At 40.2% G+C, this 18,323-nt stretch overlaps 1 protein-coding gene across 1 annotated transcript in view; it reads left to right on the top strand.

Moving 5' to 3' along the window:
* LOC131928917 (cGMP-inhibited 3',5'-cyclic phosphodiesterase 3A) overlaps positions 1–16,856 on the top strand; it is a gene marked incomplete at its 3' end in the record, with an annotated part of 38,687 nt that extends 21,831 nt beyond the window's left edge. Inside the window, 5 exon segments of the mRNA XM_059285086.1 lie at positions 1,842–2,045; positions 5,268–5,429; positions 13,680–13,854; positions 13,935–13,997; positions 16,696–16,856. Of these exon segments, the coding sequence (XP_059141069.1) occupies positions 1,842–2,045; positions 5,268–5,429; positions 13,680–13,854; positions 13,935–13,997; positions 16,696–16,856 (765 nt within the window).
* Positions 16,857–18,323: the final 1,467 nt, after the last annotated feature.

Raw genomic sequence — 18,323 nt, 5'->3', positions numbered from 1 at the left:
CAGTTTTAGTGGCTACTACAGCTCCGCAGGTCAGTTTTAGTGACTACTACAGCTCCGCAGGTCAGTTTTAGTGGCTACTACAGCTCCGCAGGTCAGTTTTAGTGGCTACTACAGCTCTGCAGGTCAGTTTTAGTGGCTACTACAGCTCCGCAGGTCAGTTTTAGTGACTACTACAGCTCCGCAGGTCAGTTTTAGTGGCTACTACAGCTCCGCAGGTCAGTTTTAGTGGCTACTACAGCTCTGCAGGTCAGTTTTAGTGGCTACTACAGCTCCTCATTTTTAAATCTGTACTACAGTTTTATGGGTGAGTTTATTTCCTGTGGCATCAAGTGTGCAGTAGGTCTCTGGAGATTGTCTGCCTTTTGTCTGCCTTTTGATTGTCTGCCTCTTGATGCATTCTGCCTGTCCTATCCTTGCTCTACTGATCTGATGCTCCACTCAAACACAAGACTGCCTCAATCTGTAGAGGGTCCTTGTCATCTTAGTCTGCTCTACTTGACATATAGCTTGGCCTGCCCTACTTGACATACAGCTTGGCCTGCCCTACTTGACATATAGCTTGGCCTGCCCTACTTGACATACAGCTTGGCCTGCCCTACTTGACATATAGCTTGGCCTGCCCTACTTGACATATAGCTTGGCCTGCCCTACTTGACATATAGCTTGGCCTGCCCTACTTGACATATAGCTTGGCCTGCCCTACTTGACATATAGCTTGGCCTGCCCTACTTGACATACAGCTTGGCCTGCCCTACTTGACATACAGCTTGGCCTGCCCTACTTGACATACAGCTTGGCCTGCCCTACTTGACATACAGCTTGGCCTGCCCTACTTGACATACAGCTTGGCCTGCCTATCAGGGCATGTTCGCTATCTACCACTGGTGGAGGGTGAGTTCCACTGACTTTGAGAATCTTGTAAGCCTGCCTTGTGTGGCCTTCTGCAGTTCTATTGCAGATTGTGTCACTCTACATGAGCATGAAATGGGCTCATTTATTCTACCATATAGACCAGTGGTTCGGTTTTTCCATCAAACCCCTGGGGTTCTGTGAGTCAGGGTTGGGGGGAAGTGAATACACACATCTGAGTCATCTGATTCACTTTGGAATTTTGCCAGTGCGGAAGATCAAACTATTCTGTAGGGTTCAGTGAAACAGGTTGGGTAAAGTACTTGAAAAAAGGTTGAGAACCACTGATATACACAGATGACATTATTCCCATCCCACAGTCTCCAATAGAACTGCCTTTTTTCAGGCTGTCCTCTACAATGTCTGTCTTTTTTCAGGCTGTCCTCTACAATGTCTGCCTTTTTTCAGGCTGTCCTCTACAATGTCTGCCTTTTTTCAGGCTGTCCTCTACAATGTCTGTCTTTTTTCAGGCTGTCCTCTACAATGTCTGTTTTTTTTTCAGGCTGTCCTCTACAATGTCTGCCTTTTTTCAGGCTGTCCTCTACAATGTCTGTCTTTTTTCAGGCTGTCCTCTACAATGTCTGTCTTTTTTCAGGCTGTCCTCTACAATGTCTTTTTTCAGGCTGTCCTCTACAATGTCTGCCTTTTTTCATGCTGCCCTCTACAATGTCTGCCTTTTTTCAGGCTGTCCTCTACAATGTCTGCCTTTTTTCAGGCTGTCCTCTACAATGTCTGCCTTTTTTCAGGCTGTCCTCTACAATGTCTGCCTTTTTTCAGGCTGTCCTCTACAATGTCTGCCTTTTTTCAGGCTGTCCTCTACAATGTCTGCCTTTTTTCAGGCTGTCCTCTACAATGTCTGCCTTTTTTCAGGCTGTCCTCTACAATGTCTGCCTTTTTTCAGGCTGTCCTCTACAATGTCTGCCTTTTTTCAGGCTGTCCTCTACAACGACAGGTCGGTGCTAGAGAACCACCACGCTGCAGCTGCCTGGTCCCTGCTGTTGAATGAGCCCAAGAATTATTTCATCACTGGCCTGGAAGCTGCTGAATTTAAAAGATTTCGCTACCTGGTCATAGAAGCCATACTGGCCACAGACCTCAAGAGACATTTTGAAATCCTGGCAGAGTTTAATGCTAAAGTAAGTAGTTAGCTGCTTCTCACTTGAGCTGCCCACACAAAACATGGAAGCAAGCAACTAGCAAAACTAAAAGAGATATTAGTTCAGTGCACTCAGATCATATGTTCATAAAATTAAAGCATCTATATCTATCTATCTATATATATAAAAAGCAATGTATGTCTGTGTGTGTGTGTCTGTCCTTTATGCATTACTACACCTCTCATCACATCGCCGTGAAACTTTGGGAAGTTGTTGAGAATATTCCTAGGGAGGTTTCTGCGAAAAAAAAGATTAAAAATTCGCAGGGGTGGCGCCCCGACAGGGCGCGATTTGTTTTTTTCTATATACGGTATATAAAAATAAAAGTCGATTTTGGTTTGGCATCGTTCATCCGATAGCCATGAGACTTTGGGGAGTTCATTATAAAACTCTAGGGAAGGGTTCTGTAAAAAAATAATTTTTAATTTCGCAAGGGCGGCGCCACGGGAGGGTCCGATTTTTCTCTATATACGGTATATATAAATAATATTAGTGAATTAATTACAGTGACACCGTTCATCCGATAGGCATGAAACTTTGGGGAGTTCATTATAAAACTCTAGGGAAGGGTTCTGTAAAAAAAAAAAAATCCTTTTTAAATTTCGCAAGTGGGCGCCACGGGAGGCTGCAATTTTTTCTCGATATACGGTTTATAAAATTAAAAGTCTATTTCGGTTTCACACCGTTCATCCATGTACCATGAAACTTTGGGGTGATGATTAGATCACTCAATAGTAGGGTTCTGCAAAAAAAAAAAATTGTTCAATATTGCAAGGGCGGCAAACTCTGAGGGGGGGGGGGGGAGCGATTTTTGTTTTCTCTATACACGTTATATAAAAAATAAAACTCGGATGCGGTTCATCCAAGTGCCATGAAACTTTAGGGAGTAGATGAGAATACTCCCGAGAATATATCTGCGAAAAAGAAAACTAAAGTACAACTTTCGTCAATACACGGTTTGGCGCCCAGAGTTTTAGAGCCACTATGTTGGCACTTGGCATCCGTTAACCGAGCGTCCTGCATAGCGAGAAAGGGGTACTACTATATTCAGTGGTAAAACTACAACAGGCTTCTAAAAATAACTTTGTAACGCGAGGAAATCCTTCAGTACAGTTTCGTCACCTTGCCAAAGATGAAAAAATAACTTTTTGAATACGAGGAGCCTACTGTAGAGTTTCCTCACTTTGCGAATGATGCAATAAGCATCTACTATCAGACAAGCCAGTCAGAAATTGAGATCGAGCGTCTAATAATAGACCATTAGTAACGCTAGCATATTGCATAAGTCACACTGATGTTTAAAACACGTTAGATACTTTTTTTACGTGTTAAAGAAAACAATCCTGTTCATTTGTGTCACTTTAGCGAATGACGAAATCTGCATCATTATTAACAGGATGCTATTTGGCACGATGGCGCCTGTTACTTTTAAGGAGCCAGGGGTCGTACGCCGCGCCTATGCGGTAGTCTAATCGGGGGGTGGGGCCCTGAGAGCGCCCCTCTACGTCTCTGACACATGTGCGGTCACCGAAGTGTGTTCTAACATATTATTTCGGTGAGTGATTAATGTACACTCAATGTTTACATGCGGTAGTGTAGGTAAACCCGTGTCCCGATATTTATGATTTAAGCGCAGGCATGTTTACATTTAAATAACTCACTTTTAGAACGACGCGGGGGACGGGTACGCTAGTGTCATATATTTTGTCATCAGCTACAAAATATGCTCTTTTAGATCTAAAGAAAAAAAAAGTCTTTTATTTTCCTACTTTTACTAAGGATCAAATCAATTTGTGTTGTAATTAGTTAATCCTATACCTGTCCACTCTACCCACTGGTCCATGTCCACTCTACCCACTGGTCCATGTCCACTGGTCCATGTCCACTGGTCCATGTCCACTCTACCCACTGGTCCATGTCCACTCTACCCACTGGTCCATGTCCACTCTACCCACTGGTCCATGTCCACTCTACCCACTGGTCCATGTCCACTGGTCCATGTCCACTGGTCCATGTCCACTGGTCCATGTCCACTCTACCCACTGGTCCATGTCCACTCTACCCACTGGTCCATGTCCACTCTACCCACTGGTCCATGTCCCCTGGTCCATGTCCACTCTACCCACTGGTCCATGTCCACTCTACCCACTGGTCCATGTCCCCTGGTCCATGTCCACTGGTCCATGTCCACTGGTCCATGTCCACTCTACCCACTGGTCCATGTCCACTCTACCCACTGGTCCATGTCCACTCTACCCACTGGTCCATGTCCACTGGTCCATGTCCACTCTACCCACTGGTCCATGTCCACTGGTCCATGTCCACTGGTCCATGTCCACTCTACCCACTGGTCCATGTCCACTCTACCCACTGGTCCATGTCCACTGGTCCATGTCCACTCTACCCACTGGTCCATGTCCACTGGTCCATGTCCACTGGTCCATGTCCACTCTACCCACTGGTCCATGTCCACTGGTCCATGTCCACTCTACCCACTGGTCCATGTCCACTGGTCCATGTCCACTCTACCCACTGGTCCATGTCCACTCTACCCACTGGTCCATGTCCACTCTACCCACTGGTCCATGTCCACTGGTCCATGTCCACTCTACCCACTGGTCCATGTCCACTCTACCCACTGGTCCATGTCCACTCTACCCACTGGTCCATGTCCACTGGTCCATGTCCACTGGTCCATGTCCACTGGTCCATGTCCACTCTACCCACTGGTCCATGTCCACTCTACCCACTGGTCCATGTCCACTCTACCCACTGGTCCATGTCCACTCTACCCACTGGTCCATGTCCACTCTACCCACTGGTCCATGTCCACTCTACCCACTGGTCCATGTCCACTGGTCCATGTCCACTGGTCCATGTCCACTCTACCCACTGGTCCATGTCCACTCTACCCACTGGTCCATGTCCACTCTACCCACTGGTCCATGTCCACTCTACCCACTGGTCCATGTCCACTCTACCCACTGGTCCATGTCCACTCTACCCACTGGTCCATGTCCACTCTACCCACTGGTCCATGTCCACTCTACCCACTGGTCCATGTCCACTCTACCCACTGGTCCATGTCCACTCTACCCACTGGTCCATGTCCACTCTACCCACTGGTCCATGTCCACTCTACCCACTGGTCCATGTTCACTCTACCCACTGGTCCATGAAGTTCCCTGTTGTATCTGTCAGGTGAATGACGATGATTCAGCCGGAATAGATTGGACTGTGGAAACGGACAGATTACTGGTGACTCAGATGGTCATCAAGCTGGCAGACATTAATGGTCCTGCTAAACGTCAGGAGTTACATCGCAAGTGGACCTACAGAATAGCAGAAGAATTTTATGAGCAGGTACTTGTAGTTAGTGGCACGTGGTAAATATTCAAGTTTAAGTTCTATGTAGTTAGTGACACGTATTAAATATTCAAGTTTGAGTTCTATGTAGTTAGTGACACGTAGTAAATATTCAAGTTTGACTTCTATGTAGTTAGTGACACGTAGTAAATATTCAAGTTTGACTTCTATGTAGTAAGTATTAAATATTCAAGTTTGACTTCTATGTAGTTAGTATTAAATATTCAAGTTTGACTTGTATGTAGTTAGTATTAATTATTAAATATTCAAGTTTGACTTCTATGTAGTTAGTATTAAATATTCAAGTTTGACTTCTATGTAGTTAGTATTAAATATTCAAGTTTGACTTCTATGTAGTTAGTATTAAATATTCAAGTTTGACTTCTATGTAGTTAGTATTAAATATTCAAGTTTGACTTCTATGTAGTTAGTATTAAATATTCAAGTTTGACTTCTATGTAGTTAGTATTAAATATTCAAGTTTGACTTGTATGTAGTTAGTATTAAGTATTAAATATTCAAGTTTGACTTCTATGTAGTTAGTATTAAATATTCAAGTTTGACTTCTATGTAGTTAGTATTAAATATTCAAGTTTGACTTCTATGTAGTTAGTAATAAATATTCAAGTTTGACTTGTATGTAGTTAGTATTAAATATTCAAGTTTGACTTCTATGTAGTTAGTATTAAATATTCAAGTTTGACTTGTATGTAGTTAGTATTAAATATTCAAGTTTGACTTGTATGTAGTTAGTATTAAATATTCAAGTTTGACTTCTATGTAGTTAGTATTAAATATTCAAGTTTGACTTCTATGTAGTTAGTATTAAATATTCAAGTTTGACTTCTATGTAGTTAGTATTAAATATTCAAGTTTGACTTCTATGTAGTTAGTATTAAATATTCAAGTTTGACTTGTATGTAGTTAGTATTAAATATTCAAGTTTGACTTGTATGTAGTTAGTATTAAGTATTCAAGTTTGACTTCTATGTAGTTAGTATTAAATATTCAAGTTTGACTTCTATGTAGTTAGTATTAAATATTCAAGTTCTATGTTACTACCACCAGCATCATTGTTTCTCCTATGGCCATCTACCAGACATGCCTGCCATCTACATTTCCTGGTCGAGAATTTGACATTCATCTAGTTCAAATTTCACCTGTAATATTTGCTACTTCTTGTTCAATTGCCTCTTTTGATACATCTCCCTCTCCACCCTCTACTCAATTGTCTCTTTTGATACATCTCCCTCCTCCTCTACTCAATTGTCTCTTTTGATACATCTCCCTCTCCACCCTCTACTCAATTGTCTCTTTTGATACATCTCCCTCTCCACCCTCTACTCAATTGTCTCTTTTGATACATCTCCCTCCTCCTCTACTCAATTGTCTCTTTTGATACATTTCCCTCTCCACCCTCTACTCAATTGTCTCTTTTGATACATCTCCCTCTCCACCCTCTACTCAAATGTCTCTTTTGATACATCTCCCTCTCCACCCTCTACTCAAATGTCTCTTTTGATACATTTCCCTCTCCACCCTCTACTCAATTGTCTCTTTTGATACATCTCCCTCCTCCTCTACTCAAATGTCTCTTTTGATACATCTCCCTCCTCCTCTACTCAAATGTCTCTTTTGATACATCTCCCTCTCCACCCTCTACTCAATTGTCTCTTTTGATACATCTCCCTCCTCCTCTACTCAAATGTCTCTTTTGATACATCTCCCTCTCCACCCTCTACTCAATTGTCTCTTTTGATACATTTCCCTCTCCACCCTCTACTCAATTGTCTCTTTTGATACATTTCCCTCCTCCTCTACTCAATTGTCTCTTTTGATACATCTCCCTCTCCACCCTCTACTCAATTGTCTCTTTTGATACATCTCCCTCTCCACCCTCTACTCAATTGTCTCTTTTGATACATTTCCCTCTCCACCCTCTACTCAATTGTCTCTTTTGATACATCTCCCTCTCCACCCTCTACTCAATTGTCTCTTTTGATACATCTCCCTCTCCACCCTCTACTCAATTGTCTCTTTTGATACATCTCCCTCCTCCTCTACTCAAATGTCTCTTTTGATACATCTCCCTCTCCACCCTCTACTCAATTGTCTCTTTTGATACATCTCCCTCCTCCTCTACTCAAATGTCTCTTTTGATACATCTCCCTCTCCACCCTCTACTCAATTGTCTCTTTTGATACATCTCCCTCCTCCTCTACTCAAATGTCTCTTTTGATACATCTCCCTCCTCCTCTACTCAAATGTCTCTTTTGATACATCTCCCTCTCCACCCTCTACTCAATTGTCTCTTTTGATACATCTCCCTCCTCCTCTACTCAAATGTCTCTTTTGATACATCTCCCTCTCCACCCTCTACTCAAATGTCTCTTTTGATACATTTCCCTCTCCACCCTCTACTCAATTGTCTCTTTTGATACATCTCCCTCCTCCTCTACTCAATTGTCTCTTTTGATACATTTCCCTCTCCACCCTCTACTCAATTGTCTCTTTTGATACATCTCCCTCCTCCTCTACTCAAATGTCTCTTTTGATACATCTCCCTCCTCCTCTACTCAATTGTCTCTTTTGATACATTTCCCTCTCCACCCTCTACTCAAATGTCTCTTTTGATACATCTCCCTCTCCACCCTCTACTCAATTGTCTCTTTTGATACATCTCCCTCCTCCTCTACTCAATTGTCTCTTTTGATACATCTCCCTCTCCACCCTCTACTCAATTGTCTCTTTTGATACATCTCCCTCCTCCTCTACTCAAATGTCTCTTTTGATACATCTCCCTCCTCCTCTACTCAATTGTCTCTTTTGATACATTTCCCTCTCCACCCTCTACTCAAATGTCTCTTTTGATACATCTCCCTCTCCACCCTCTACTCAATTGTCTCTTTTGATACATCTCCCTCTCCACCCTCTACTCAATTGTCTCTTTTGATACATCTCCCTCCTCCTCTACTCAATTGTCTCTTTTGATACATTTCCCTCTCCACCCTCTACTCAAATGTCTCTTTTGATACATCTCCCTCTCCACCCTCTACTCAATTGTCTCTTTTGATACATCTCCCTCTCCACCCTCTACTCAATTGTCTCTTTTGATACATCTCCCTCCTCCTCTACTCAATTGTCTCTTTTGATACATTTCCCTCTCCACCCTCTACTCAAATGTCTCTTTTGATACATCTCCCTCTCCACCCTCTACTCAATTGTCTCTTTTGATACATCTCCCTCTCCACCCTCTACTCAATTGTCTCTTTTGATACATCTCCCTCCTCCTCTACTCAATTGTCTCTTTTGATACATTTCCCTCTCCACCCTCTACTCAATTGTCTCTTTTGATACATCTCCCTCTCCACCCTCTACTCAATTGTCTCTTTTGATACATCTCCCTCTCCACCCTCTACTCAAATGTCTCTTTTGATACATCTCCCTCCTCCTCTACTCAAATGTCTCTTTTGATACATCTCCCTCTCCACCCTCTACTCAAATGTCTCTTTTGATACATCTCCCTCCTCCTCTACTCAATTGTCTCTTTTGATACATTTCCCTCTCCACCCTCTACTCAATTGTCTCTTTTGATACATCTCCCTCTCCACCCTCTACTCAAATGTCTCTTTTGATACATCTCCCTCCTCCTCTACTCAAATGTCTCTTTTGATACATCTCCCTCCTCCTCTACTCAATTGTCTCTTTTGATACATCTCCCTCTCCACCCTCTACTCAATTGTCTCTTTTGATACATCTCCCTCTCCACCCTCTACTCAATTGTCTCTTTTGATACATCTCCCTCTCCACCCTCTACTCAAATGTCTCTTTTGATACATCTCCCTCTCCACCCTCTACTCAAATGTCTCTTTTGATACATCTCCCTCTCCACCCTCTACTCAATTGTCTCTTTTGATACATCTCCCTCTCCACCCTCTACTCAATTGTCTCTTTTGATACATCTCCCTCCTCCTCTACTCAAATGTCTCTTTTGATACATTTCCCTCTCCACCCTCTACTCAATTGTCTCTTTTGATACATCTCCCTCTCCACCCTCTACTCAATTGTCTCTTTTGATACATCTCCCTCCTCCTCTACTCAAATGTCTCTTTTGATACATCTCCCTCCTCCTCTACTCAAATGTCTCTTTTGATACATCTCCCTCCTCCTCTACTCAAATGTCTCTTTTGATACATCTCCCTCCTCCTCTACTCAAATGTCTCTTTTGATACATCTCCCTCTCCACCCTCTACTCAATTGTCTCTTTTGATACATCTCCCTCTCCACCCTCTACTCAAATGTCTCTTTTGATACATCTCCCTTTCCACCCTCTACTCAAATGTCTCTTTTGATACATCTCCCTCTCCACCCTCTACTCAATTGTCTCTTTTGATACATCTCCCTCTCCACCCTCTACTCAATTGTCTCTTTTGATACATCTCCCTCCTCCTCTACTCAAATGTCTCTTTTGATACATTTCCCTCTCCACCCTCTACTCAATTGTCTCTTTTGATACATCTCCCTCTCCACCCTCTACTCAATTGTCTCTTTTGATACATCTCCCTCCTCCTCTACTCAAATGTCTCTTTTGATACATCTCCCTCCTCCTCTACTCAAATGTCTCTTTTGATACATCTCCCTCTCCACCCTCTACTCAATTGTCTCTTTTGATACATCTCCCTCCTCCTCTACTCAATTGTCTCTTTTGATACATCTCCCTCTCCACCCTCTACTCAAATGTCTCTTTTGATACATCTCCCTCTCCACCCTCTACTCAAATGTCTCTTTTGATACATCTCCCTCTCCACCCTCTACTCAATTGTCTCTTTTGATACATCTCCCTCTCCACCCTCTACTCAATTGTCTCTTTTGATACATCTCCCTCCTCCTCTACTCAAATGTCTCTTTTGATACATTTCCCTCTCCACCCTCTACTCAAATGTCTCTTTTGATACATCTCCCTCTCCACCCTCTACTCAATTGTCTCTTTTGATACATCTCCCTCTCCACCCTCTACTCAATTGTCTCTTTTGATACATCTCCCTCTCCACCCTCTACTCAATTGTCTCTTTTGATACATCTCCCTCTCCACCCTCTACTCAATTGTCTCTTTTGATACATCTCCCTCTCCACCCTCTACTCAATTGTCTCTTTTGATACATCTCCCTCCTCCTCTACTCAATTGTCTCTTTTGATACATCTCCCTCCTCCTCTACTCAATTGTCTCTTTTGATACATTTCCCTCTCCACCCTCTACTCAATTGTCTCTTTTGATACATCTCCCTCTCCACCCTCTACTCAATTGTCTCTTTTGATACATCTCCCTCTCCACCCTCTACTCAATTGTCTCTTTTGATACATCTCCCTCTCCACCCTCTACTCAAATGTCTCTTTTGATACATCTCCCTCTCCACCCTCTACTCAAATGTCTCTTTTGATACATCTCCCTCTCCACCCTCTACTCAATTGTCTCTTTTGATACATCTCCCTCTCCACCCTCTACTCAAATGTCTCTTTTGATACATCTCCCTCTCCACCCTCTACTCAAATGTCTCTTTTGATACATCTCCCTCTCCACCCTCACAAGTCCAGATGGGTGCAGACTGTCCTGCCAAAAACTTTTTAAATAAAAAAATGCACCTCATTCCACCCTGTAACTTAATCAAAGTTTGCTGCTGTTCAACTTTTTAAAAATGCAAAAAAAAAGAGCATGGAAAATCCTATTATTTCCTTTGTCATTTGTTTTCGTTTCAATGTTTGGGTCTAGATCAACCTATGCCTATTATATGGCAAATGTCAGCTGCCAATATTGTGGGAGCTATAAAAATGAACAATAGTTTAGAAATATTCTGAGAAATTCTAATTAACAAAACTGAAAAACATGTTGATTTGGGTAAGGGTTATCTTTGCCATCTGTGCATTGCTCATTTCCTCGGTGTTAAAGACAAGACTAGAATGTAATTAACCAAACCATTGCAATGCCCCTCCATCAGATAAAGTTAACCACACCATTGCAATGCTTCTCCATCAGATAAAGTTAACCATGCCATTGCAATGCTTCTCCATCAGATAAAGTTAACCACGCCATTGCAATGCCCCTCCATCAGATAAAGTTAACCACACCATTGCAATGCTTCTCCATCAGATAAAGTTAACCACACCATTGCAATGCTTCTCCATCAGATAAAGTTAACCACGCCATTGCAATGCCCCTCCATCAGATAAAGTTAACCACACCATTGCAATGCTTCTCCATCAGATAAAGTTAACCACACCATTGCAATGCTTCTCCATCAGATAAAGTTAACCACACCATTGCAATGCTTCTCCATCAGATAAAGTTAACCACACCATTGCAATGCTTCTCCATCAGATAAAGTTAACCACACCATTGCAATGCTTCTCCATCAGATAAAGTTAACCACACCATTGCAATGCTTCTCCATCAGATAAAGTTAACCACACCATTGCAATGTCCCTCCATCAGATAAAGTTAACCACACCATTGCAATGCTTTTCCATCAGATAAAGTTAACCACACCATTGCAATGCTTCTCCATCAGATAAAGTTAACCACACCATTGCAATGCTTCTCCATCAGATAAAGTTAACCACACCATTGCAATGCTTCTCCATCAGATAAAGTTAACCATGCCATTGCAATGCTTCTCCATCAGATAAAGTTAACCACGCCATTGCAATGCCCCTCCATCAGATAAAGTTAACCACACCATTGCAATGCTTCTCCATCAGATAAAGTTAACCACACCATTGCAATGCTTCTCCATCAGATAAAGTTAACCACGCCATTGCAATGCCCCTCCATCAGATAAAGTTAACCACACCATTGCAATGCTTCTCCATCAGATAAAGTTAACCACACCATTGCAATGCTTCTCCATCAGATAAAGTTAACCACACCATTGCAATGCTTCTCCATCAGATAAAGTTAACCACACCATTGCAATGCTTCTCCATCAGATAAAGTTAACCACACCATTGCAATGCTTCTCCATCAGATAAAGTTAACCACACCATTGCAATGCTTCTCCATCAGATAAAGTTAACCACACCATTGCAATGTCCCTCCATCAGATAAAGTTAACCACACCATTGCAATGCTTTTCCATCAGATAAAGTTAACCACACCATTGCAATGCTTCTCCATCAGATAAAGTTAACCACACCATTGCAATGCTTCTCCATCAGATAAAGTTAACCACACCATTGCAATGCTTCTCCATCAGATAAAGTTAACCACACCATTGCAATGTCCCTCCATCAGATAAAGTTAACCACACCATTGCAATGCTTCTCCATCAGATAAAGTTAACCACACCATTGCAATGCTTCTCCATCAGATAAAGTTAACCACACCATTGCAATGCTTCTCCATCAGATAAAGTTAACCACACCATTGCAATGCTTCTCCATCAGATAAAGTTAACCACACCATTGCAATGCTTCTCCATCAGATAAAGTTAACCACACCATTGCAATGCTTCTCCATCAGATAAAGTTAACCACACCATTGCAATGCTTCTCCATCAGATAAAGTTAACCACACCATTGCAATGCTTCTCCATCAGATAAAGTTAACCACACCATTGCAATGCCCCTCCATCAGATAAAGTTAACCACACCATTGCAATGCCCCTCCATCAGATAAAGTTAACCACACCATTGCAATGCCCCTCCATCAGATAAAGTTAACCACACCATTGCAATGCTTCTCCATCAGATAAAGTTAACCACACCATTGCAATGCTTCTCCATCAGATAAAGTTAACCACACCATTGCAATGCCCCTCCATCAGATAAAGTTAACCACACCATTGCAATGCTTCTCCATCAGATAAAGTTAACCACACCATTGCAATGCTTCTCCATCAGGTACCTTAATGCGCCATTTAGTTGGAGAATATTTTCTCTGATGTAGTGACCTATGTATTTGATGGTGTAGTGACCTATGTAGTTGATGGTGTAGTGACCTATGTAGTTGATGGTGTAGTGACCTATGTAGTTGATGGTGTAGTGACCTATGTATTTGATGGTGTAGTGACCTATGTATTTGATGGTGTAGTGACCTATGTATTTGATGGTGTAGTGACCTATGTATTTGATGGTGTAGTGATCTATGTATTTGATGGTGTAGTGATCTATGTAGTTGATGGTGTAGTGACCTATGTAGTTGATGGTGTAGTGACCTAGTGATTCTGCTGTAACCATTGGATTTGCTGATTCCAGGGGGATGAAGAGGCCAGCCTTGGCCTAACCATTTCTCCGTACATGGATCGGCGAAACCCTCAGTTAGCTAAACTCCAAGAGACATTTATCAACCATCTGGTTTCACCCTTGTGTAATGCCATGGTTACGGCTGGCTTGCTGCCTGGTACCTGGGTGGAGGGGGACGCAGAAGAAGGTCAGTTTACCAAGTCTAGTATGTCTTGTTTCAAACCTTGAATATAGAGATGTCAATGTCTTGTCTAATATTGTTTCAAGTTCCAGACAACTTGGACATGTGCAATAAAGATACAGAGGATGAGGACACAGATAATGAATTAGGTCAGCAGATTTTTGTTATCTCTGTTGTGGTCATTGTTCCATTCTTGTATAATTAGTGGGAGGATTTTGTTTGTTTTGTTTTGCTTGTGGTAACTTTTGAATTCTGGTCTGAATTTTATATCTATCAAGTTAAAATTTCAGCTATTTTTAACCATCTTCCGTAACAATGCCCCCCCCCCCCCCATTATTTCCTGCCCAATATCATGGCAGGCAGGAGTGGCAATGTTAGGTCTCTGTTGTCTTAGGTCTCTGTTGTCTTAGGTCTATGTTGTCTTAGGTCTCTGTTGTCTTAGGTCTCTGTCGTCTTAGGTCTCTGTCATCTTAGGTCTCTGTTGTCTTAGGTCTCTGTTGTCTTAGGTCTATGTTGTCTTAGGTCTCTGTCGTGTTAGGTCTCTGTTGTCTTAGGTCTATGTTGTCTTAGGTCTCTGTTGTCTTAGGTCTATGTTGTCTTAGGTCTCTGTCGTCTTAGGTCTATGTTGTCTTAGGTCTCTGTCATGTTAGGTCTCTGTTGTCTTAGGTCTATGTTGTCTTAGGTCTCTGTTGTCTTAGGTCTATGTTGTCTTAGGTTTCTGTTGTCTTAGTTCTATGTTTTTCAAGAAATATAATCTGAGGTTCAAGTCATCAAATTAAAATGTGTGTGTGTGTGTATTTATTTATGAAATGATCTGGGTGTGGTTAACATTACTTGTGGAGTTAATAGCCAGACACAATTTGTTTTGTTCTAGATGTGCCAGGCCCACCTAGATCAATCACAAGTGCTTCTTTTTAAAATTATCTTTTCTTGGCCTAGATATGCAAATTCTAAGCATTTTGTGATGCGTGAACGGAAGAAAAATTCTGACACTGTTGAAGGGTCACTGAGTTCGCTTGGTTAAAATATCAGTAGGGTAGGCCTATAGCTTATTTCATAGCATGAACAGTTTCCTAATTGGGCCTGTTGGGTTAGGGTTAATATTAAATGATTACAGAAAATACTGGACATTACAGTTAGTATCAAATGATTACAGAAAATACTGGACATTACAGTTAGTATCAAATGATTACAGAAAATACTGGACATTACAGTTAGTATCAAATGATTACAGAAAATACTGGACATTACAGTTAGTATCAAATGATTACAGAAAATACTGGACATTACAGTTAGTATCAAATGATTACAGAAAATACTGGACATTACAGTTAGTATCAAATGATTACAGAAAATACTGGACATTACAGTTAGTATCAAATGATTACAGAAAATACTGGACATTACAGTTAGTATCAAATGATTACAGAAAATGTATGTTATTGTTACTGAACAAAGTTTGTAGAGTAGGCAGCCCTGTTACTGGGAGGATTTCGTGTTTTTATTTTCTTGAGAGCTTTGTCAGTGTTTGGTCCTTGAGATTTGTCAGTGTTTGATCCTTGAGATTTGTCAGTGTTTGGTCCTTGAGATTTGTCAGTGTTTGGTCCTTGAGATTTGTCAGTGTTTGATCCTTGAGATTTGTCAGTGTTTGGTCCTTGAGATTTGTCAGTGTTTGATCCTTGAGATTTGTCAGTGTTTGGTCCTTGAGATTTGTCAGTGTTTGGTCCTTGAGATTTGTCAGTGTTTGGTCCTTGAGATTTGTCAGTGTTTGGTCCTTGAGATTTGTCAGTGTTTGATCCTTGAGATTTGTCAGTGTTTGGTCCTTGAGATTTGTTTGGTCCTTGAGATTTGTCAGTGTTTGGTCCTTGAGATTTGTCAGTGTTTGGTCCTTGAGATTTGTCAGTGTTTGGTCCTTGAGATTTGTCAGTGTTTGATCCTTGAGATTTGTCAGTGTTTGGTCCTTGAGATTTGTTTGGTCCTTGAGATTTGTCAGTGTTTGGTCCTTGAGATTTGTCAGTGTTTGGTCCTTGAGATTTGTCAGTGTTTGGTCCTTGAGATTTGTCAGTGTTTGATCCTTGAGATTTGTCAGTGTTTGGTCCTTGAGATTTGTTTGGTCCTTGAGATTTGTCAGTGTTTGGTCCTTGAGATTTGTCAGTGTTTGGTCCTTGAGATTTGTCAGTGTTTGGTCCTTGAGATTTGTTTGGTCCTTGAGATTTGTCAGTGTTTGGTCCTTGAGATTTGTTTGGTCCTTGAGATTTGTCAGTGTTTGGTCCTTGAGATTTGTTTGGTCCTTGAGATTTGTCAGTGTTTGGTCCTTGAGATTTGTCAGTGTTTGGTCCTTGAGATTTGTCAGTGTTTGATCCTTGAGATTTGTCAGTGTTTGGTCCTTGAGATTTGTCAGTGTTTGGTCCTTGAGATTTGTCAGTGTTTGGTCCTTGAGATTTGTCAGTGTTTGATTCTTGAGATTTGTCAGTGTTTGGTCCTTGAGATTTGTCAGTGTTTGGTCCTTGAGATTTGTCAGTGTTTGGTCCTTGAGATTTGTCAGTGTTTGGTCCTTGAGATTTGTCAGTGTTTGATCCTTGAGATTTGTCAGTGTTTGATCCTTGAGATTTGTCAGTGTTTGGTCCTTGAGATTTGTCAGTGTTTGGTCCTTGAGATTTGTCAGTGTTTGATCCTTGAGATTTGTCAGTGTTTGGTCCTTGAGATTTGTCAGTGTTTGGTCCTTGAGATTTGTCAGTGTTTGGTCCTTGAGATTTGTCAGTGTTTGGTCCTTGAGATTTGTCAGTGTTTGATCCTTGAGATTTGTCACTTGTAGTAATGTCTGATGGCTTCCAATGTTTGCCCTAGGCTTGAATGAGCAGCACAAACCAGTGAGAAAAGTCAACTGTTGGCTGACTAAAAACCTGAAAGAAAACTATGAATACTGGAATGCTATTATTAAAAAAGAGGAAGAGTATCAGAAAAAAAGCTGCATGGATAATGAGAGCATAGGCCCAGTTGCCACTAAGGTAGGTTAGCTTCAATCTGATTAGGTATGGTTTAACCCTCTGTTATCATGGATTTTCAACTAAATAGTTTAAGGGGATATGCACAGTTTTTACAATTTAAGATCTGAAACATTTTTGTTAGTATAAGCTTGGAATGGGGTCATAAAACTTGTATTTTAAACACCATAAACAATTTTCTTCTTAAGGTTATTATCTGAATTAAAAAAGTCTTTTAAGTACTAATTGACGACGTCGGGAAGGGGTTGGGGTGTGACACCATGACATAAAGCTGCTAACTATAGAGAAAATGATGCTACATCCTGGTGTATTAGTGACACCATGACATAAAGCTGCTAACTATAGAGAAAATGATGCTACATCCTGGTGTATTAGTGACACCATGATTAACAAACCCTGTTTAACAATGTTTAGTAGTAGAAATATTTAGCTGAAACACTTAAAAATAACTAGTTATACAAAATGATTAATAAAGCAGTATTTAACACACAAATAAAATAAATATATCCAAATTTTAAATATTCTGTATAAGAAATAAAAGAATGCGCCAAATAAAGTATGGTTTACAGTACTTCCGGTGGATTCTGGAAGTGTGTGAAAGACTTTGTCATTGTTTTACTGTTTTTTATTGCTATACGATTCCGGAATAATAACCAACGCTAAACTATGGTTTTACCAAACATCTTTACTACTGTGCACACTGCAAATTTACATAGAAAAAAAAGAGTGTACTTGAATATTTTTAATAACTTATTAGTCAGTCAATGACCGCGTCACACCTTATCTAGTAATTTACTATGAAAACATTGCTATTACCCACCTGAATTCATAGGTGAACTAAAATAATGTGTCCACAATTTCCTGCAATTTGGCAAAATGGGTGGGGTGTGACACCAATTGCAACTAAATATGTAGGTATACATATATATATATATATATATATATATATATATATATATATATATATATATATATATATATATATATATATATATATATATATATAAACATATATATATACATACATATATATATATATACATGTACATACACACATGTATACATATATACACACATATATATACACTGATATATGTAAACATATATATACACACATATATATACACAGATATATATATTCATATATATACACACACATATATATACACACACATATATATACACAGATAAATACACACACATATATTTACACACACATATATATACACATATATATATATACATACATATATATATACACTCATATATATATATATATATATATACACATATATATACACACATGAATGTATATATATATATATGAATATATATATATATATATGAATATATATATATATATGAATATATATATATATATATATATATATATATATATATATATATATATATATATATATATATATGAATATATATATATATATATATATATATATATATATATATATA

This window comes from Physella acuta, unplaced genomic scaffold (genome assembly GCF_028476545.2).
Source record: "Physella acuta isolate Inbredline_101_S28 unplaced genomic scaffold, ASM2847654v3 ptg001567l, whole genome shotgun sequence".
NCBI classification, from domain to species: domain Eukaryota; kingdom Metazoa; phylum Mollusca; class Gastropoda; family Physidae; genus Physella; species Physella acuta.
Note: the sequence above shows the minus strand (reverse complement) of the source record. Positions and strands in the feature narration are given on the sequence as shown.